The sequence below is a fragment of the Brassica napus genome, chromosome C2 (assembly GCF_020379485.1).
Source record: "Brassica napus cultivar Da-Ae chromosome C2, Da-Ae, whole genome shotgun sequence".
Taxonomy (NCBI): Eukaryota; Viridiplantae; Streptophyta; class Magnoliopsida; order Brassicales; family Brassicaceae; genus Brassica; species Brassica napus.
In genome coordinates, this window is record NC_063445.1 from 54531022 (window position 1) to 54552116 (window position 21095).

Consider the following 21095-nt stretch of genomic DNA (forward strand, 5'->3'; position numbering starts at 1 on the left):
TTAATGCACACGTTTCTTTTTATTATTGACGGTCTAAACATTTTGAATCAATTAGATAAAAAGAACAATACGGTAGAAAGGAAAAATCATAACAAAAACATTTTTGGACATATAACAAAAACTTATATGCAACAATTGCAACGTATATGTAAATCCTAATCAATAAGAAAAATTTGCAAAGAGACAAGAGACAAGGGCAGCCACCACAGCTACGGCCGAATTCGGGAGAGAAGCAGCGTGGCTAGGAGATGGACCGGGGACTCCGGCGGCAGGAATCGTAGTAGTGGACGGAGGAGAAGAGGGGGAGGACGAATCCGAGGAGATTGGTGGATCAGAGAGTGGCCTGGAGGAGGTGGGGTTAATGACGTTGAGGTCGAGCTTCTGACCGGCCTGACAATGGCCAGGAACGCCACAGAAGAAGAAATGGTGGCCGTGATTGGTGAGTGTGACTGAGTCATTGCCAGTGGTGAAGGTGGAGATTGGGTTTGAGTTGTTGCAGCTTCTGTACATTGTGTGTGTCACTCTCATAACGTTGTGGAATTGTGGGTTGTATTCGAACACTGTTATAATCAAAAAGATTAGTTTCAGTTCACTCAATTTGCCTAAAAGTTAACAACACTTTATATGGGGGAATACCATGAAACTAAAAAGATCATATTATTTTTTTATGTTTATCCATTCTATTTGACTGCTATACTATACTGTATTCTACTCTCTTTTTCTTTCTCGTATTTTCACAAGGATGATGTATCGGCTAAGAGCAGTTTAAAGAAAGATTAGGTTGGCTTAGACTAAAATAATTTCCACTACTAATATGATATATAACGTTTATATATATATATATATATTTTTTTTTTTTTTATTATCAATCATAAGTTAAGAATATGTATTTTTAAAAATCAGTTCTAAACTTAATAAGCATTCATACTTTGAGCAGATGTAAAAATATAACAATTTATTCCTTTTTATATTGAAATAAAACGAAAAGTCATAATGATTAGGGCGTGAGTGGTACTATTACTTTCCACCTAAAGCTGACGCACTTACGCATTAAGGACCCATTTTCCGTCAGTCTCAGAATAATTACGTTTAGAATGAAGATCTGTTCATCTTAATGTATAATTAAATTGTTAAGAAAATTAAGGAACTCACAGACGGTATCACCAATGTGGAAAGTTTTGGTTGAGGCCCATAGCTTATAATCCACGTTGGCTATGGTTGTCCAGCCTGCTGAGTCGCCGACTTTGTACACCGCCGCTTCACTAAGCCTTAGGATCACCATTATACATGCCAAACCCACCACTATCCTCGCCGCCATTATTTTCACTCTTCTGCTTCGATCCTGGTAGAGAGCTCCACAAGGTTTTCTCCTTAAATTTATCCTTTTTCTTGCTGTGTATACAATGAGGTATGAACTAGTGGTGTGTATGTATGGGGTGGCCACTTTTTTTTGTTAGTTGGCTAATTTGGAGAAAGGAGTGACTGAAAAGCAAAATACCGACAAGGATTGCTTACTTTACTTGTTTATCTGGTGGATTTAATTTCTATCACTCGCTTGAAACTACCCAAAGACTATATATAACTTAAATGTATTTATTTTTGTGCACTAGTTAGGTTTGTAGTCTCACATAGTAAATCAATACACTCATTATCAAATGATTTGAAGTTGGAAACATATGAATCTTGACACAATATTAGATCCTGAAGAAAGCAATTAATCTGACCCAAAATTAATTTTATACCAGAATTTTATGTACAGAAATGATTTATAAGGACCACTATTTGTAAGAATGATAATAGAAACCCTCACATCAACTATGAATTGGGACTTGATCTAATGATAAAGACTAATATTCATTTATTTATGTATTATTAATTGGTATTAGAGTTTTTTTCACTTGTGAAAACTTAAAATGGATAATTTAGTACGAAATACTGGAAGTCTTCCTTCTGCACTAAAGCCTACTCCACAGGTTTGATTAGTTAAGCTATTCTAGAAATTTTTATTTTCTAGTTTATTTGTTATAAACAGAATTGGAAATTTTGTTAGTTTTCAAATTAAAGAGTTAAAACACACACACACACACAACCATAATTTATAAAATTTATATTTGTTAGTTATATAAGTTGTAAAGTAAGTATCACATGCTTTAAACTTTTAAAGTTTGGAAGTCTTGTAAGGAAAGAATGCTAAGTTGGTTGGTGTACTAATTTGAATCATCTTTTAATAATTCTACTTCCCAATTACTCTTCCTCCTACATCTTGGTAACCATATTTCTTTACTAGTTTAAATCATATTAAAAAAAATTTCTTTGTTGTTGTCAAAGTTCTTGTAGCAAAATTTCTGGTAATCTTATCACTGCAGCTACTATATAAGATACTAAGAAAACTCTTTTAATGTCCATAGTAGGCCCATACCAAACCTACTTTCAGCCCATTAACATAGCCTTCTACTTATACACAATCAACAATGCATATTTAGACTTTGAAATATACATTGTCACGCTCATGTAAAAATAACAAACATTCGTTGCATGACATTAAGTACTTAACGGTCAGGGAACCGAGTTGTCTGTTTGCTTAATGATTCCTCACACGCCAAATGGCTCCAAGTACTGTTTGTGTGACTGGTTTAGTGATGTTAGGAGTTTTCAACGCTCCTAAGGCAAATGTTGTAGTATAGTGATTGTCGAACTAGTTCTGAGGGATATCAAAGCAATGAGAATGCAAGTACTCACTTAATCTAAGTGCAACCAATGATTTAGATGGGTTTTAAGCTATGACTAAAACTAGAAAGCAATAACAGAATGATACTTTCTTGACTAAGGGAAAAGAGAACTCATGGGCATAGGGATTAGACCTTGGGTGATCAAGTATCGAACTAAGGATGGCAAATGATCAATCAAACTATCAACCTTAAGCCTAGACACAATTCTAAGCAAGCTCTGTGTCTAGATGAATGCTCATTTGCTAACATATCTTGAACATCAAATGTCTTTGGTTGAATAATATGAAAGCAATCATTACTAACAAGTCTATTAGCTATCTTAGCATCTTTAACAACAAATGTCTTTGGCAAAGTATACTAAAAGCCTAGGAGAGTTGTCTCAGGCATTTCATCAAACACCTTTCGGGTGGGAAATGCCTATTGATCAACTTTTGAGTGGCCAACTCAGAAGATGCATTAGGAATACTCTACTAGCAAGGAACAAGAATGATCTACACTAAAACATCCTAGAACTAACCTAATCACCCTTAATCTCCCTAACCCATGAATTCAAAAGGTGATTTACTCACTAATCTCCATGATTCCTCTTAAACCCATATTGAATTTCAGATTAATCATGTAGAGAAATAGATAAGAAATCAACAAGAACACAAGAACATAACAATCAAAAATCCAAGAGATGAACTTCTCCAGAGAGTTTTTGTGTCTTTTTCAATAGATCAAAGATAATCTGTCTGGTGGCTACCAAAGATGTTTAAAACATAGGTTTTAGAAATGTAAAACGTGCATAATGAAATGACCAAAAGGCCCTTGAGAAATCATGAATTCGCCCAAACAAATAGACGCGGAGCGACCTCGGCACGTCGCTGCGAGAGGTCGCTCCCGGGTCGTTTCTTCGCGAGCGACCTGGCTGTGTCGCTCCGAAGACGTCGCTCCCGGGTCGTCTCCTCGCGAGCGACCTGGCTGTGTCGCTCTGAGGACGTCGCTCCAGGCTTCGTTGGGTGTCGTCTCGCCATGGAAACGCGAGCGACCTTGGATCGTCGCTCTGGCAAGTCGCTCTTGGAGGGGTGTCTCGCGATAAAAACGCGAGCGACCTCTCTGCGTCGCTCTGTCAAGGTCGCTCTGGGATGTGTGCCACAGCGACTTCACGGCGTCGCTCCGGTGAGGTCGCTCTGGTGCGCTGTTCGTCCGTTGATCGCTTTAAACACTTCTTTTGAGCTCCAAATGTACCCAAATGTCTCCAAGAACTCCATGTGGTACTCCAATACCTGATAAGGACTCATGTATGCAAAATATAACCTAAACATGGCTAAATCCTAATCTATATGATCAAAATGCACATGGGTGAATGGATAAAACATTAGAAATATGCAAGATATCATTTAGTTTAAAAGACTGGTCCAACGGTTTACAAACCAAACCGGGAGCTTATGATTAAAGTAAAATGCAAATAATAGATAAGATAAGAGTCATCCGATCCTATGACAAAAGAGTTATTCATCTCTTAGCGGGGAAGAATTTGATCGTTGTCTACGTCTCCTACTGTCTCAATGTTAGATTCATTTTGTGGTTTCTTAGATATTTACTTGGTTCCCTTAAGAGTACATGACTCTCGCTTTCTTCGGGAAAAATGTCAATTTCGACCCCAACAATTTCAGTTTTACCAAATACGATTCAAACAATTGATCAGTGCCAAATACGAACTCAACTCAATTATAATTAAAAAAACTTCTTAAAACGTGCATAAATCTACACTGACTCTAACAAAAGCTAGTTAATTGTTAACAAGATAAACCGATGTTATTTCGATATACGAGGAAAAGTGTCAATTTCGACTCCAACAATTTCAGTCGTGCCAAATAGGACCCGAACAAATTGTCAGTGCCAAAAAACGACCTCAACTCAATTATAATTTAAGAAAAATTACTCAAACTTTTAAAAATGTGCCTAAACCTACATTGACTCTAACTGAAGTTAGTCAACCGTTAACATGATAAGACTAACGTCGTTTTGATATATATATATATTTTTAAAAATATGTTCATTCCGGGACTCAAACCCGTGTCGGGATATCTTTTTAAAGGGACACACTAACAACTAGACTAACGTAACTTTTTGAAATATTATTACAAATTGAAATTCCCCATTATATAAACTACTATTCTTCTTCATCATCCAATTTAAATCTTTGGTGATTGCTTTTTTATATTTTAATTATTGTTTAATATGTCTAATATTTTGTACAAGATATTTTAGTGAAAGAAAGGTAAAAGGCCTCTTAACATTTTTGAACAAAATATCAAAAAAATATAATATTAACTTTGAAGAATAAAAAAATTTCCAGTTAACTTTAAAAATTAAAAATAATTTATATAAGAAAATTTTATAAATAAATTCAGATCGTATAATAATAAATATTTTATTATTTATATTTAAGTAAGATATACGTTTATTAAAGATATGATAAATAGAAAACATGTTAATGTATTTATATAAATCAGAAAAAATTATCACGAAAATTTTAAATTGGATAAGATGAAGAAGGATAGTAGTTTATATAATTTCAAATTTGTAATAATATTTCAAAAAGTTATTTTTATCTAGTTGTTAGTGTGCTCCTTTAAAAAGGTATTACAACACGGTTTGAGTTCCATAATGAACATATATATATTTAAAAAAAAAAATATATATATATATATATATATATAGACGGTTGACTAACTTCTGTTAGAGTCAATGTAGATTTATGCACGTTTTAAAAAGTTCAGGTAGTTTTTCTTAAATTATAATTAAGTTGATGTCGGTTTTGGCACTGACCATTTTTCGGGTGCTATTTGGCACGATTGAAAGTGTTGGGATCGAAATTGATACTTTTTCGTATATCAAAACGACGTTATTTTATCTTGTTAACGATTGAACAACTTCTGTTAGAGTCAATATAGATTTAAGCATGATTTAAGAAGTTTGAGTAGTTTTTTTGAATTATAATCGAGTTGATTTCTATTCGGCACTGATCAACTACCTAAATTGTTGTGTCGAAATTGACACCTTTGCCCCGCTTCTTGTTTATGAGATTGAGAAGCTCAGCCCAAAAGGCCATTAACTTTATATATTATTTATGTTAAAAGCCCATAAACAGTGTAGTAAATTTTTTTTAACCAATTAAGACTTAACGAAGCCCATAACCAGTCTAGTAATTTTCTAACCAATTAAGACCTAACCAGCTTACACACATAAGTATAGTTCTCAAAGTCAAATTCTTTAATTTTGAACAAACACTATACACTTTTTTTTTTTTTGAAAAAAGGGCATTCTAACAAACACTATACACTTACAAACACACATTCGCATAACTTCTACTTTGATAAGCTGAAACCACCAAAAAATGATTCTGCTAATGAAACGTATACTATCTGAATTTAAATCTACACTTACAAACACACATTTCTATTTATTTGCAACTATTTTTGGAAAAGTATATTAAAAACGAATCGTATTACTAGGAAAATTGGTGTACTTTACGTACTTTCTAAGAAAAGAATGGCTTACCACAAAAATCTACGAGAAATATCCTAAGATATCACTAAAAAGGTTGAGAAAATTGCTAAAACAAAACAAAAAAATAACATAGTTGTCTGTATAGTATAAAACCATCACTAAGTTGTCCCTATAGTATAATATTTTTCATAATCCCAAAACTAACATTTCCTTAATCAAATTAAACATAAATTAAAACCATTTTTAAAAAGTTTAATGAAAAAAAATAAAGTAATACCATAATGTTTTAGAAAGGAAAAAAAAATTTAAAAACAATTTAAAAAAAAAACACACGACACATATCAAAAATATCTCGTAACCTAATTGCATTTGGTTTCTAAAATCCTCCGAAACTATTCTTTTAAAATCCTCTAAAGTAGAACTTGATTCCAATAACAGTAACCTACTCCATTTATCATCAGCCAAAAAAATCCATCATGTGCTTACACTAAATTCCCAAACACCACATATTGTATAGATATGCATCATAGAGCAAGAGTTTTTGAAAATCACAAGATAAACTACGGAGAAATCATAGATTGATGAAGAAGAAAAGCAAAAATCATTTTTTTTTTGATATTTTGATAAAGAAAATCGACCGAGACACGTTTTAGGAAATTAGAATATTTTTACAATATTTTCTTAACTGAAACTTCCTTAATTTTCGGAAAAACTGGTTTTTTATCCGTAGAAGGCACCTTCTGCACTGTGTAGAACCATGACAAAAATTCTGAATACAATTTCTATTTTTTGTAGACGTTCGTGTTAAGTTTAGATTTCGCATACCCGAAACTTTAGAATACTTCATAAAAGTAGAAACTGTATTCAAAAGAAAAGTAGCGATCTTTACAATTAGTAGAATTCGCATTCTCCATATTTAGAATTTTAATCATTTTTAGATTGTTTCTTCTAAAAAAAGTAGATGGACTTGTTTATTCTGGAATTTTTTTTCTACTAACACATTTTCCGTAGAAGACGAATTCTACTTTTAGTGGAACGTTATTTTAAAATTTTATTTATCAAGTTTTTTAACCAAAAAAAATATGTGTTTGTGTATATAGGTGTTTTATTAATTGTTTATATTTTTTAAAAAAAATTGGATTCAAAAAACTATTTATTTCATTAAATTTCAAAAATAGAAAGGATAAAAAGGAGAATAAATAGACAAATATGATTTTATACCGTAGAGACAACTATGTTGTTTTTTTGTTTCGTTTTGGCAATTTTTCCAAAAATGTTTTAGTCACAAAAATAGACCATAATGAAGAAAATGACCAAATGTTTCATTAAATAGGTAAATATACATTTATACCCATAGAGTTAACTAATTCAAACCTTAAGATTTAGAGTTAAGGGGTGGAGATTTATGATTGAAGTTTAAAATTCTATAAAATAAAAAATAAATATTAAGTTTCAAAAACTATTTTCGAATTACAAAAAGAAAATTTGAAAAAAAAAAATAAAAAAAATTTCAAAAATAAAAATTCAAAAATAAAAATTTATAAAAAAGTTCGAATTTGAAAACATATAATCTAAAACTATAAAAAAAATTCTATTTTTTTATATATATGTTTTTAAATATTTTTAAATATTTTTTTATATCTAGGGTATTAGTATCATTTTACCTATTAAATGAAACATTTTGGTCATTTTTCTCCTTGTGATCTATTTTTGTGACCAAAACTTGAAAATGGTCTATTTAAGAGAATTGCTCAAAATCTATTCTTTCTGTTTTTTATTTTATTTTATTTATCATGGCCACATCGGACTGAAAAAAAAATCAATAGAAAGCAATATTTTTAAAACCGGACCGGCTACCGAACCGGAAATGTTTTGGGTCATATGTCATTGTGGTTCGTCCGGTCTAAACCGGGTTCGATCGGGTTTACTTAGATTAAACTATATTTAATTATATTTTATAAATAATATGCATATTTTTTTAAAAAAAAATAGACAATATCAAATAAAATGTTTACATAGCCATAATGTGTAGAAAACCTTAAAATCTAAAATCAATATGAAAAGCACATTTAAACTTTATTCGCAAATCTTATCACCCTAAATCTTCATCACCTTTAAAAAAATATATATACATATTAGGTAAAAGTTACATTTTGAAATACAAATTTTAGAAACGTAAATATTTCAATTATTTAAAGTCTTCAAAACAAGTGAATAAGTGATCATGAAATAAAAATTTAAACAAGGTGAGAAGTAGACAAAAACAATATCTTGACGTGAATATTAAACTTTATGAATCTTGTAATTTATAAGTTGTAAAAACGACAAAAGAAAAAAACGAGAGACGATACTTTATTAATCTTTGATAAATCTTATTTTTACTTAAAAAGAAGAAAAATTAATTGTTTCACTAACAAAAGTTTTGCATATATACGAACTGGAGTTTGAGCGGTTCATTGGGTCGTCGATTCCCGGGTTTTTGACGGTTCAATAGGGATTTTTAACTGGTTCGATTTTAGTTGGGTTTTAGCACTAATCCGACCCGGATTATTTTTGGTTCTTGGTTCAATCCGGACCGTCTAAAAACACTGATGGAAAGCTATAAGAAAAAGAAGATATTTTCTAGATATGTTTTTAGCAATTTTCTCAGTGCATTTTTCTGGACTTTGAAGAAGATTTGAGAAAAATCTCTCTTATCACCACCTCCAATGGAGAGCATTGGCAGCCACTGTAACACCTCTCCCTTCACCTCCATCACAAGAAACTCCTCTCTCCCCAGACTCGTTCACTTCACTCCCAGAGTATTCCACCTCCGCCACCAGTCAGACTCTCGTCGTCTCACATGCTCTGCTTCTTCCTCCACCATGTAAAGTCTCTTCCTTTCCTCCTACTTTCAATCAAAACCGTTAATTAATTTGCAAAAATTGAAACTTTGATCTGACCCAGTGAAGAACAACGGATGAACAAAGATGGGTCGGGTCCGTCGAGAAAGAAAGTGAAGTTAAACGTGAGACTTAACCATCAAGTCAAGTTCGGTGAGCACGTGGCTATCTTTGGCTCAGCTGAAGAGATTGGCTCCTGGAAGGAGAAATCTCCTCTCACTTGGACTGAAACTGGATGGGTTTGCGAGCTTCACCTCAACGGAGGCCAGCCTCTGGAGTTCAAGTTCGTCATTGTGAAAACCGACGGTTCGCTCTCATGGGAGTCCGGTGACAACCGCGTCCTTAACCTCCCCAAGTCCGGAGCTTTCTCCCTCGTATGCCACTGGGACGCTACTAGAGAGGCCCTTGATGTTGTCTCTCAGGAGGAGGTTGGTGAGGGAGAGAGAGTGGTGGGGAGTAGTGAGAACGGTGCGCAGCTTCGGAAGAGTACGTTGGCTGGGGAGTGGAAAGGGAAAGAGGCTTCCTTTATGAGTTCTAATGAGCATGGAAGCAGAGAGGTTGGGAGGAGTTGGGATACTAGTGGTCTTGAAGGTCCGGGTCTCAAGATGGTGGAAGGTGATCGCAACTCTAGGAACTGGTGGAGAAAGGTATTACTATGAGTTTGGATGTGTACCTTTTAGTTAAAAGCAATGTTCAAGAAATTGCTAGGCTGTGGCTAGGCGCCTTATAGAGAATTATTGTTTAGGCGGGTGTCGGCTTCACCGTTTTTTTTAATTAAAAATTGGTTAAAAAAATCGTTTCAGACCTGATTTGCTGAGTAGGCGCCGCCTAGACCAATTTTTAAGCTTTCACATTTGGATGAAACTATAGATTTATAATGTTTCTTGTATTATGAATGAGAATACATAGTTGTTTATATATTACATCAAGAGAACCCTAATGAGTTATTAACAGAATATACGAGAATATATGATTGTATAATACATCATTTCAGACCCGATTTGCTGACTAGGCACTGCCTAGACCAATTTTTAAGCTTTCACATTTGGATGAAACTGTCTCTTATTTGTTGAATCTTTTCATGTGTTCAAAGCTTGAAATGGTACGGGAGGTTATAGTTGGGAGTGTTGAGAGGGAGGAAAGGTTGAAGGCGCTTATATACTCTGCAGTGTATTTGAAGGTTTCTCTAATTCTCTTCTTTGTAGCCTTATCTGGAAGTTCACCTTTGTTTATCTTTGTTTTGGTTTTGTTTGGCATCTTATGCAGTGGATAAACACAGGACAGATTCCATGTTTTGAAGATGGAGGGCATCACCGTCCGAACCGGCATGCTGAGATCTCCAGGCTTATATTCCGTGAGTTGGAGAACATTTGCAGCAAGAAAGATGCTACTGCAGAGGTGACACATTTTTTAACCAGTCTATTGTAATGTTCAAGAAATAGCTAGGCGGGATTAGCGACTAGGCGGATTATTCGGGTCTAGGCAAGGCATTATTTATTTATTTTATATAGATTTTACATTTATGTAAAAAATTAGTTTTTGGATTTAATTATAAAATTATTTTGATGAATCAAAATTATATTATACAAAACAAAAGAAATTATCAAATTTGTGGATTTGTACTAATACTATTGCTTAATGTAACAAATTTAGACAAATTAAAATTGATTTAAACCGATATTAACTGATTTAGAACAATCTAATGTAGAACAATCTAATCTGATTTGAGTAGTATAAATTGGATTTTAAGAAAATTATTTTGGCTAAGACCGAGTTGTAGCTTCTCTAAGTTGGATATGCTTTTGTTTGGTAGGAAGTGCTTGTTGCTAGGAAAATCCATCCGTGTTTACCTTCTTTCAAAGCAGAGTTCACTGCATCTGTCCCTCTAACTAGAATTAGAGACATCGCCCATCGCAATGACATTCCTCATGATCTCAAGGTAATAATAATACTCTCTTTACCTGTTCTGTCACTAAAGGAGTTAACTGTCATAGTATTCATTACAAGATATCTTTGTTCCAGCAAGAGATCAAGCACACAATACAAAACAAGCTCCACCGGAATGCCGGTCCAGAAGATCTAATTGCAACAGAAGCAATGCTTGAGAGAATCACTGAGACCCCAGGAAAATACAGTGGAGACTTTGTGGAGCAGTTCAAAATATTCCATAATGAGCTTAAGGATTTCTTTAATGCTGGAAGGTACTTACATTTTCTGAAGCCAACCCTTTTCTTTCATCATATGTGTAATGGTTTTATAGCTCTTGTATCTTGTTGCAGCCTCACTGAACAACTTGATTCTATGAAAGTTTCTATGGATGAGAGAGGTCTTTCTGCTCTCACTTTGTTTCTTGAATGTAAAGAGGTAAAATATTAAACACAATCATTGCAAAGTTAGTTATTGTAGTCTGCATGAGTCTTGATTTGCATAATATTTATATTTACCAGCGCCTTGACGCATCTGGAGAATCAAGCAATGTTTTGGAGTTGATTAAAACTATGCATTCTCTGGCTTCTCTAAGAGAAACAATTGTTAAGGAACTTAATAGAGGCTTGCGAAATGATGCTCCTGATGCTGCCATTGCAATGCGCCAGAAGGTGAGCTTTTCTTAAACACAGTTTACATTATCAATTAGCAATTTGTTTATTTATATAGTTTGCTACCTTTGTTTAGTGGCGTCTTTGTGAGATTGGCCTCGAGGATTACTTCTTTGTTCTACTAAGCAGGTCTGCATAAGATTTTTTTAATTTCTTTTGGAGCATCTTTATTTCCCAGCCTCATGTCTTGTCAATGATTTTTTGAGTAGATTCCTGAATGCTCTTGAAACTATGGGAGGAGCTGTTAAACTGGCGAAAGATGTGGGATCAAGAGATGTTTCCTCGTGGAATGATCCTCTAGATGCTTTGCTCTTGGGTGTTCACCAAGTGGGTCTATCTGGTTGGAAGCAAGAGGAATGTTTAGCCATTGGAAACGAACTCCTAGCGTGGCGGGAGAGAGACCCACTTGAAAAAGAAGGTTACTTCCTTCTCTCACTTATCTCAACTCCTTCTCCATGTAAATAACTAGAAGCTGCTTATGCTCATTTCTTATGTAGGGGAAGAGGATGGGAAAACGATTTGGGCCATGAGGCTGAAAGCAACACTTGATCGAGCAAGGAGATTAACAGCAGAATATTCTGATTTGCTTCTTCAAATATTTCCTTCTAATGTGGAGGTACACATAATCACATGCCTTACATTCTGAATGTTAGTGATGCACAAACTCGTTTTTGTTCAACCAGAAAAAGACTTATTAGACCAAATCATTACTCTGCTGCTAATATTAATAGAACTTGCTTCTCGTTTCAGATATTAGGAAGAGCTCTAGGGATTCCAGAGAACAGTGTCAAGACCTATACAGAAGCTGAGATTCGTGCTGGGTAAGTCTGTCCTTTACTTCCTTGTACTTAACTTAAGCCGTACAAACAGCCTCATGAAATCATTTGAGAATGTTTCTCTTTCTGTATATTCCTCTGACCAAACCTGTGCTTCTACCTTGAAGGATAATATTTCAGATCTCAAAGCTCTGCACTGTTCTTCTGAAAGCTGTTAGAAACACACTTGGTTCTGAGGGATGGGACGTCATTGTTCCTGGATCCATTTCTGGGACATTAGTTCAGGTACGTGGAGAAGGCAAATGAACAACATAGCTTTGGTCTTCACTTTATTGCTTTGTGATTCATTTTCATTTCCAAGGCCAGCTGTTGACTCATACTGTCTGGTCTCAGTGTTTTAAAAGATAATGTTATGTGTGAACTCTTCTTAAGTACAACTTTTTACTGATGATTGCAAATGCATAAAACAGTTAATGTCTGTGTGTTGCTTGGCTTTGTAACTTGGATGAGAATTCACAGTTGCGTATTTTTCTCTTGGGTTTTGTGACTGCAGGTGGATAGCATTGTGCCAGGTTCATTACCATCAACTGATGGTGGTCCTGTTATTTTATTGGTCAACAAAGCTGATGGCGATGAAGAGGTTTTAACCAAACACTCAACCTCATTGTGACTCCTAGCATCATTCTAAAGATTACATTGTAACAGGTAAGTGCTGCTAATGGGAACATAGCCGGAGTCATGCTTCTCCAGGAACTGCCTCACTTGTCCCACCTTGGCGTTAGAGCGCGGCAGGCAATATAACCTTCACCCCCTTATTTCATTTCCCAAAAAAATCTACTAAAGAAGTGCATTGTTGACACTCTATTTCACATCACACAGGAGAAAATAGTCTTTGTGACATGTGATGACGATGAAAAGGTGGCTGACATACGGCGACTTGTTGAAAAATATGTGAGGTAAATTCATTCTGACGCTATCCTAGAGGCTCTATGTCTCTTCTCTAATGTTCTTTATAATGTGAACCTTACAGTTTGGAAGCATCTCCAAGCAATGTGAATCTGATACTGTCAACTGAAGATAACAAAAGGACGGATAAGAAGAGTGTATCTGTCAGTGAAGAAGAGTCAAAGCCTGTTTCCTCATCTTCTAATAGCCTCCTTTACTCATCCAAGGTCAAACTCTTGATATCTCTTGTGGCTACCTACACTTTCACACTCAGATTGCATACCGATTTAGGAAATGTTCGTCCACAGGATATCCCTAGTGGAGGAATCATAGCACTTGCTGATTCAGATGTATCAACATCTGGTTCAAAAGCTGCTGCTTGTGGTCTTCTTGCTTCTTTAGCAGCAGCCTCTGCTAGAGGTAAAGTTTTCCTTAGGCCTTCAGATTTTATAACTGAACCAAAATTTTCGATTTTTGGTTCGGTTATGGTTTTGAGATTGGTTTAATTCGATGAGATTTTGAACATGATTAGGTTTTCTGTTAGGTTCGGTTTCCGATTTTCAAAAAAGAAAAACCCAAAATATCCAAAATTAACCGAAATAACCGAATCAAATTAACCAAAATAACTAAACTAACAATTTAACCGAAAATATCCGAGTTTTTAGAAAATTACGCTGAAATTTAAGTGACAAAAAAAATCGGTTATTTTCGGAAGTAAAATTAAAAACCGAAATTAACTGAAAACTGGACTGATTGTTGTGGTATACTTTGGTGGGAATGTGGCGAACCGAACTACCCGAAACCGAAAATATCTTAATGGGATTAAATTGAGTGGAACAATATCTGATTGCTTTGTCTGGTTTGATAATGAATCTGCAGTGCACAGCGAACATGGAGTTCCAGCATCATTTAAGGTTCCAACCGGAGTTGTCATACCTTTTGGCTCCATGGAGTCAGCTTTAAAGCAAAGCAACTCAGAAGAAAAGTTTACATCTCTCCTAGAAAAGCTAGAAACCGCCACACCTCAAGACGGTGAGCTAGACAGCATATGTGATCAGATCCATGAACTGATGAACTCACTGCAAGTCCCTAAAGAAACAATCAACAGCATAAGCAAAGCCTTTCCCAAAGACGCTCGTCTCATCGTTCGTTCAAGCGCCAACGTAGAGGACTTAGCTGGAATGTCAGCAGCAGGACTCTATGAATCAATCCCCAACGTGAGTCCCTCAGATTCTTCAGTGTTCTCTGCTTCCGTTTGCGGAGTTTGGGCTTCTCTCTACACAAGAAGAGCTGTCCTAAGCCGTAAAGCTGCTGGTGTCTCTCAGAGAGAGGCTTCAATGGCGGTTCTCGTTCAAGAAATGCTTTCTCCGGACTTATCTTTCGTTCTTCACACTGTGAGTCCTTCTGATCCAAAGAGCAACCTAGTGGAAGCTGAGATTGCTCCTGGTTTAGGTGAGACTTTAGCTTCAGGGACGAGAGGAACACCGTGGAGGCTCGCTTCGGGTAAGCTTGATGGGATTGTGCAGACCTTAGCGTTTGCTAACTTTAGTGAAGAGCTTCTTGTGTCAGGTAAAGGTCCTGCTGATGGCAAATATGTTCGGTTGACCGTTGACTATAGCAAGAAACGGTTAACGGTTGACTCGGTGTTTAGACAGAGACTCGGTCAGAGACTTGGTTCGGTTGGTTTCTTCTTGGAAAGAAACTTTCATTGTGCACAAGACGTTGAAGGTTGTTTGGTTGGTGAAGATGTTTACATTGTTCAGTCAAGGCCACAACCTCTGTAAAATATTTTCTTTTTACTTTTATATAAATCGAATAATAAAAATGTCAGAAATCAAATCGGCAATCGTGTATGTTTAATAGTGACATATATATTTACTAATCATGTTTGTGGAATTATCAGATTTTAAATTATTAACTTAACTAATAAGATATCTTTGAGGAAAGAGATGCAATCTGTACAAGATTTTGTTATATCATTCTGCCAATTTTGTTATGTTAAAAATAATACGTAGTTATTTAATAATCTCAGAACTTTCAATGAATTTTAGATTTTTTTTTCTTTTATGAATTACAACTGAATCAAAGTTAAATCATATAATGTGATATTTATTGCTAAAATTAGCAGAAAACATCTCTAAATTTATAATCATATATGATTATTTGCTATTCTGTCTCTTGCTCCCATTGTGTTTAGGCTAATTAATATCTCGATACATTGACATTAATTGATCTAAATCTAAACCCTAAGTAACATGAAAAGTTAAAGATCTTGATCAATCTTAGTGTAATAAAAAATGGAAAATACCACTAGATCTCCTCAGAATCCAAAACACAATCCAACTGATCCTGTTTTTGGGTGTTTATAAGTTGATGAATCTTGTCTTTATCAATGTCTTCTCCTTTTAAATAGAGACTGCAACGAGTTTTTGAGATTCCATCACAAACATATTTGCTTAGAAGTCTATAATATTTTCTTAGAAGTTTTTGAGATGGCCGGTGAAGTTCCAAATTTGGAAGCGTCGAAGTTAACAGCTTTGGTCGTCGATGACAACTTCGTAAACCAAAGCGTCCATCATAAACTTTTGGACCGTCTCGGGATTAAAAACGACGTCGTATCTAACGGCCAAGAAGCCGTTGACGTTCATTGTTCCGGCAGAAACTATGATCTCATCCTCATGGACATGGATATGCCCATCATGAATGGTATTCAGGTATATTGATTTATCTTTCACTCGTCCACAATAAAGAAGCCTTAGGAAACTGTTCTACTTAATGCTGGAATTAGACTCCTTATAAATGCATTTTAGTATTTTTCAATAACTGATGGATTGTTTTGTATTGATTAATTGAATATTTTTGTATTAGGCGACAAGGAGACTAAGAGAGATGGGGATAGAGAGCAAGATAGCAGGAGTAACAACTAGAGCTGAGGAAGAAGAGGTGAAAGAGTTTATGGAAGCTGGACTTAATGACTTTCAAGAGAAACCTCTCACCATCTCTAAACTTGTCTCTATTCTTCATAATCTTGAGTTCTACGTCCAAACCTAGTTAATAATATCTATTTCTTAACCTTCACTTTATAACATACTTATTGTTTTGAATATCCATAGTTTCAAATAGTAATTGCCAAAGCCGATAAAGTTTTCGAGCAAGTCAAGCTTGAATTTACATAATACTTTTTTTGAGGTTTATGATTAAAAATAGGTCACCGTGCATGAATTACCACAAGATACTCACCTCAGCCATCATAAAAGTGTTAAACAATTGGGATGCTTTTATAGCAAGACGAATAAACGTTTCATGAAAATAAGCGTTGTGTCACGTGAGTAGATTTAACTTGAATCGTTAAATTCGAAGTACGTACCTCGACTTATGAAATAGTGTGACACAAAAGCAAGAACTTTAATCAAATTCAAATCTACCACCAGTTAATTCATCCACTACTAAAGTTATACGCAAGGTCCATATGTTAGGCTCGTTTGGCTCATAGACACCTAGCTTGAATCGTTAAATTCAAAGTACGTTGACTTATGAAAAAGTGTGACACAAAAGCAAGAACTCTAATAAAATATATTGCAGTTATACGCAAGGTCCATATGTTTGGCTGGTTTGGCCGATAGACCTAAAAATTCAGACCCGGTCTAGAGGCAGCATGTATAAGCAAATTTAATAAGTTGTAATCACCGTACACCATGAACAGTCCATCTACTGCATAACGTTGCCAAAGAAACGTTTAAGCATATTTTACATTGTGTGGCATGTATAATAACCACTAGATCCGCGTCTTGCGCGGTATAAACATTATACATAAAAATTATTTTATGTATTATATGTTTTTACATATTGTGAAATAATAAATATATATTGAATAATTAAAAGTCAGTAACTATTACATATACAATTAAATTGGTGCGAACATATAAATCAATTTTATTAATCCAGACAATTTTTTTAAAAAATTGATAGGATATGTAATTAAATTTAAATGATATTAACATACATAGTATATTTTTAATATTAATGTCTATTAAATGATGCTATTCATATGTTTTTTTGATCACGTGCATTTTTAATAGCAAAAACTTTAAATTACTGATAACAAAATTTTCATTGTGGGATTAATAATTTTAGTAATTTATAATTTAAAAAAAATTATCAATGTTAGTTCAAAACTTTTATCAAAAAAAAATTATTCAAAGTAAATTTTGAAATTAAAATATTTATTTATTCAATATGGTTTATAGTTTAATTTGGAATGATATATATACATATATATTTTAAATCTTAATGATTAATTAAATTAGACTTTTATTTATATGATTTTGTAATCATTTGTATTTTATCATAACAAAAATTTTAAACAATGGATCGCAAAATTTGAATGTGAAACTTTTAACAGTTTTAGTAATTTAAAGTCGTTTTTTAAAATTCAAAATATAACATATACAGAAAAATCTAAATTTTTATAATATGGTTATTGTGATTTTTTTTTAAATTATTTTAATAGTTTAAAATTAAACAAATTTGATAGACGATACATTATTTTTTATCAGATCTTTATTATTCAAAATCATTAATTGTCATATATACTTTAGCCACATTAGGCAATTTCGTAATCTTTATTTAAGAAAATAATAAATGACATTAATAATGAATTTATGGTTAGTTTAATAAAAAGCTTATTATATAATTAGATGACCCAATATATTTCTCTAAATATTCTAAGAATCATTATAGTGATGATACGTGGGTACAAAAAAAGTTGTAATGTTTCACAGATAATATATAGGGGATTCTTGTATTGGTTGATTATATTTATAGAAAAATTAGATCGAATACTATATCAGATTAGAAATCACTATTTTTTTCTGTGTGCTGAATTTATTCATTGGAATCGGTTGATGAGTACTAATAATATCAAAATAATTGTGCGCTTAATTTAAAAATGTCAAATAACAAAAATAAAGTATTATATTAAAAAGAAAAACTAAAAGTAACAGACACATGGACGTTACTTAAAAAGTAACCAACAGAAGATTAAATAAATAATTAAAACGGAATGTATAAATATATAAAAACATATTTATGTGCGCTTATTTATATCGCTTTGCCTCTCCTTCTCCATTTCTCACCTTTCAGCGTCTAATCAAAGCTCTCCGTGCTCCCTTCGCTCCAGGTTCGCAGATCTTTTTTCCATTCTCTCTTTCACAGCTTCTTATAATCCTGTCTGAAAATTGCTTGCGTATCTCCAAAACATTTGTAATTGGTTTGTGTCTTTCACTCATGTCATTTTCCACCAATGCTCGATCTCTTACAATTCATCCAAAGTTTGCATCTTTATTAGATCCTTGATTCATTCTCCAGATTTAGATCTCCGCTTAAGTCACATGAATTCGAGTTCTTCTAGATTGAATCATTTTTTTAGAATTGAATTGTTTCAAAGCTCTTATTTTTATGTTCTGTCGGATCTGGGTTCTTGTCTGTTAATCTGTATACGTCAGCATTTATCTCTGCTTACATCACTTGATCTTTCTTATGACATGTGCTGTAGAATTCGGTAAAAGCTGTTTTAAAGTTTTTACCTTTATGTTCCCTTAGATCTACCGCTTTTGGTTCCATTAATGGAGATTTTAAAGAAAAATGATTTAAATCCTTCTTATTAATCACAGGTAATATTTGAACGAATTGATTATTAGTACCATGGGATCCGTTGTTGATGCTGCAAACAAGGTAATGATTCCACACTTCTGATGGAATTTTATAAACCATTTTAAGTATGTAGAAGATTGTTGTGTGACTATAATGATCTTATTGTTAAAATAATCCTAATTACTGAGGAAGTAAAAAATACCATTATCATGTTCCAATTACATATAGTGATTGTTCTGCTTAGGAGATACATTGTTAAAACCTATTTTGAAGTTTGCTTCTAATCTATTTTCTCCAGGAGGTAAATGGAACCTCAAGTGCAAAGAAACCAACTGTTATTTTTGTCCTGGGTAAGTTGCATTGTCCTTATGAACCATGAGATTCTCTCTTAGCTCTACTTATTGAAAGTTAATTGTACATCTTCTGAGCAGGTGGTCCAGGCAGTGGGAAAGGTACACAGTGTGCCTATATCGTTGAGCATTTTGGTTACACACATCTCAGTGCTGGAGACCTTCTCAGGGCTGAGATTAAATCAGGTTCTGAAAACGGGTATGTTCTTTAAACTTCTCAGATTTTACATTCATTATCCTTCTTGAGATTCTTTATTGAAGCGGTTTTCGACTTTATTTTGTCCTTTTACAACAGAACAATGATCCAGAACATGATTAAAGAAGGGAAGATTGTGCCTTCTGAGGTTACAATCAAGCTTCTCCAGAAAGCAATTCAGGAAAACGGGAATGACAAGTTCCTCATTGATGGTTTCCCTCGTAATGAGGAGAACCGAGCAGCATTTGAAAAAGTTGTAAGTTAACATTCAAAATGTTTATGTTTGGCAATACAGTTGCTTAAATGACATGTCTTTGATGGTTTTTGTAGACTGAGATTGAACCAAAGTTTGTCTTGTTCTTTGATTGTCCTGAGGAAGAGATGGAGAGACGCTTATTAGGACGTAACCAGGTTAGTAATAAGCGTTTACTCTGTGTAGCCTCTTGTTCCATATATATATATATTGATTGTTGTCTCTAATGAAGGGGAGAGAGGATGACAATATTGAGACTATAAGGAAGCGTTTCAAGGTGTTTCTTGAGTCTAGCTTACCAGTGATTCAGTACTATGAAGCTAAGGGGAAAGTTAGGAAGGTAAAATCTTATTTCTTCTCTAATTCCATGAAGGTCCAGTGATTGCAAGTTGTAACAAACTACTTGGCTCTTCAGATTCATGCCGCAAAGCCCATTGATGATGTGTTTCAGGAGGTGAAGGCAGTGTTTTCTCCTGAAGCTGAGAAGGTAAAAACACCAATATCTGCATTCTGCACTGTCCTCTAATTATTAGTAGTCAAAAATGAAATATAAGATTCATATGAACCATATGTAATGTAGAAGCTTGTAACTTATGTTCTACAAGTTCGAATCAATGGATTCATGATTGGTAGATTCTTGAGTTAACGAATCTATTAACGTTTTATTTAGGTTGCAGCCTAGGCAGCAGCATCCGTAAAGAGATATCCAGATTAATTGATCTCAGGTATGTATGTTTTAACAGTCAATGATAATCATTTTCCAGCTCATGTTTTGATGTATAAAAGTAAAAAAGTTAACTTAAGAATCTGGAAGAAAGGCTGTGGAAGCTGATGCTTTGTTATATCATATGTATAGTAGTATATAGTTCTGTAGAATCTTTAGGACAAAAGGAGTGTATGTATGTGATGATTATTAATGTCTGCTTTGTTTAAAATTTTACAGGTTGCTGGGCAGTGGCATCTTTACTAGGAAGTCCATGCTTGGCCGTATTTTTTTCTTCTATATAACCATATGATTACTGTTATTATTGTAATGTAATACACATTCTACCCTTTTTTTTGTGCTACTTAATACATATTCTACCTACAATATTATATAATTTTTGTTTTTGTTTTGGTATTTGGTGGGATTTGTGAGATTGGCTCTGTAATAATTTCATTAAAATTTTGAATTCATGGGATTTTATAATATACTAGATTAATTTCTATTTATCTGA

At 33.9% G+C, this 21095-nt stretch overlaps 4 protein-coding genes across 4 annotated transcripts; 3 read left to right on the plus strand and 1 right to left on the minus strand.

Annotated features, from left to right (window-relative positions):
* Window positions 1-1513, minus strand: LOC106380016 (mavicyanin). Its single transcript, XM_013819847.3, has 2 exons — window positions 1153-1513; window positions 1-560 (listed from the first exon to the last, which is right to left on the minus strand). Exons 1-2 carry the CDS (start codon window positions 1316-1318, stop codon window positions 160-162), a joined length of 567 nt encoding a protein of 188 aa, XP_013675301.2. The 5' UTR covers window positions 1319-1513; the 3' UTR covers window positions 1-159.
* A 7326-nt stretch (window positions 1514-8839) lies between these two features.
* LOC106382536 (phosphoglucan, water dikinase, chloroplastic) lies at window positions 8840-15373 on the plus strand. The gene is made up of 19 exons (XM_013822568.3): window positions 8840-9093; window positions 9174-9756; window positions 10203-10289; window positions 10376-10507; window positions 10923-11048; window positions 11132-11310; window positions 11389-11473; window positions 11557-11706; window positions 11783-11835; window positions 11916-12124; window positions 12204-12322; window positions 12457-12527; window positions 12650-12767; window positions 13036-13122; window positions 13188-13274; window positions 13362-13438; window positions 13513-13654; window positions 13736-13847; window positions 14307-15373. Exons 1-19 carry the CDS (start codon window positions 8936-8938, stop codon window positions 15209-15211), a joined length of 3480 nt encoding a protein of 1159 aa, XP_013678022.2. The 5' UTR covers window positions 8840-8935; the 3' UTR covers window positions 15212-15373.
* An 88-nt stretch (window positions 15374-15461) lies between these two features.
* LOC106380362 (two-component response regulator 24) lies at window positions 15462-16633 on the plus strand. The gene is made up of 2 exons (XM_013820125.3): window positions 15462-16141; window positions 16296-16633. The coding sequence occupies exons 1-2, from the start codon at window positions 15920-15922 to the stop codon at window positions 16476-16478; spliced, it is 405 nt and encodes a 134-aa protein (XP_013675579.2). The 5' UTR covers window positions 15462-15919; the 3' UTR covers window positions 16479-16633.
* Window positions 16634-18490: 1857 nt separating this feature from the next.
* Window positions 18491-20998, plus strand: LOC106382537 (UMP-CMP kinase 3). Its single transcript, XM_013822569.3, has 10 exons — window positions 18491-18606; window positions 19100-19160; window positions 19378-19429; window positions 19511-19628; window positions 19725-19881; window positions 19956-20036; window positions 20111-20218; window positions 20294-20365; window positions 20549-20603; window positions 20822-20998. The coding sequence occupies exons 2-9, from the start codon at window positions 19131-19133 to the stop codon at window positions 20558-20560; spliced, it is 630 nt and encodes a 209-aa protein (XP_013678023.1). The 5' UTR covers window positions 18491-18606; window positions 19100-19130; the 3' UTR covers window positions 20561-20603; window positions 20822-20998.
* Window positions 20999-21095: the final 97 nt, after the last annotated feature.

Excerpts from the sequence above, each read along its gene's own strand:
- LOC106380016 (XM_013819847.3), bottom strand. The coding sequence starts at position 1,318 with ATGGCGGCGAGGATAGTGGTGGGTTTGGCATGTATAATGGTGATCCTA. Across the intron at positions 561-1,152 it reads CCACATTGGTGATACCGTCT|TGTTCGAATACAACCCACAA; the intron begins GTGAGTTCCTTA and ends TGATTATAACAG.
- LOC106382536 (XM_013822568.3), top strand. The coding sequence starts at position 8,936 with ATGGAGAGCATTGGCAGCCACTGTAACACCTCTCCCTTCACCTCCATC. Across the intron at positions 11,474-11,556 it reads TGTTTCTTGAATGTAAAGAG|CGCCTTGACGCATCTGGAGA; the intron begins GTAAAATATTAA and ends TATATTTACCAG. Across the intron at positions 13,655-13,735 it reads GCCTCCTTTACTCATCCAAG|GATATCCCTAGTGGAGGAAT; the intron begins GTCAAACTCTTG and ends GTTCGTCCACAG.
- LOC106380362 (XM_013820125.3), top strand. The coding sequence starts at position 15,920 with ATGGCCGGTGAAGTTCCAAATTTGGAAGCGTCGAAGTTAACAGCTTTG. Across the intron at positions 16,142-16,295 it reads CCATCATGAATGGTATTCAG|GCGACAAGGAGACTAAGAGA; the intron begins GTATATTGATTT and ends TTTTTGTATTAG.
- LOC106382537 (XM_013822569.3), top strand. The coding sequence starts at position 19,131 with ATGGGATCCGTTGTTGATGCTGCAAACAAG. Across the intron at positions 19,629-19,724 it reads AAATCAGGTTCTGAAAACGG|AACAATGATCCAGAACATGA; the intron begins GTATGTTCTTTA and ends CTTTTACAACAG. Across the intron at positions 19,882-19,955 it reads GAGCAGCATTTGAAAAAGTT|ACTGAGATTGAACCAAAGTT; the intron begins GTAAGTTAACAT and ends TGGTTTTTGTAG.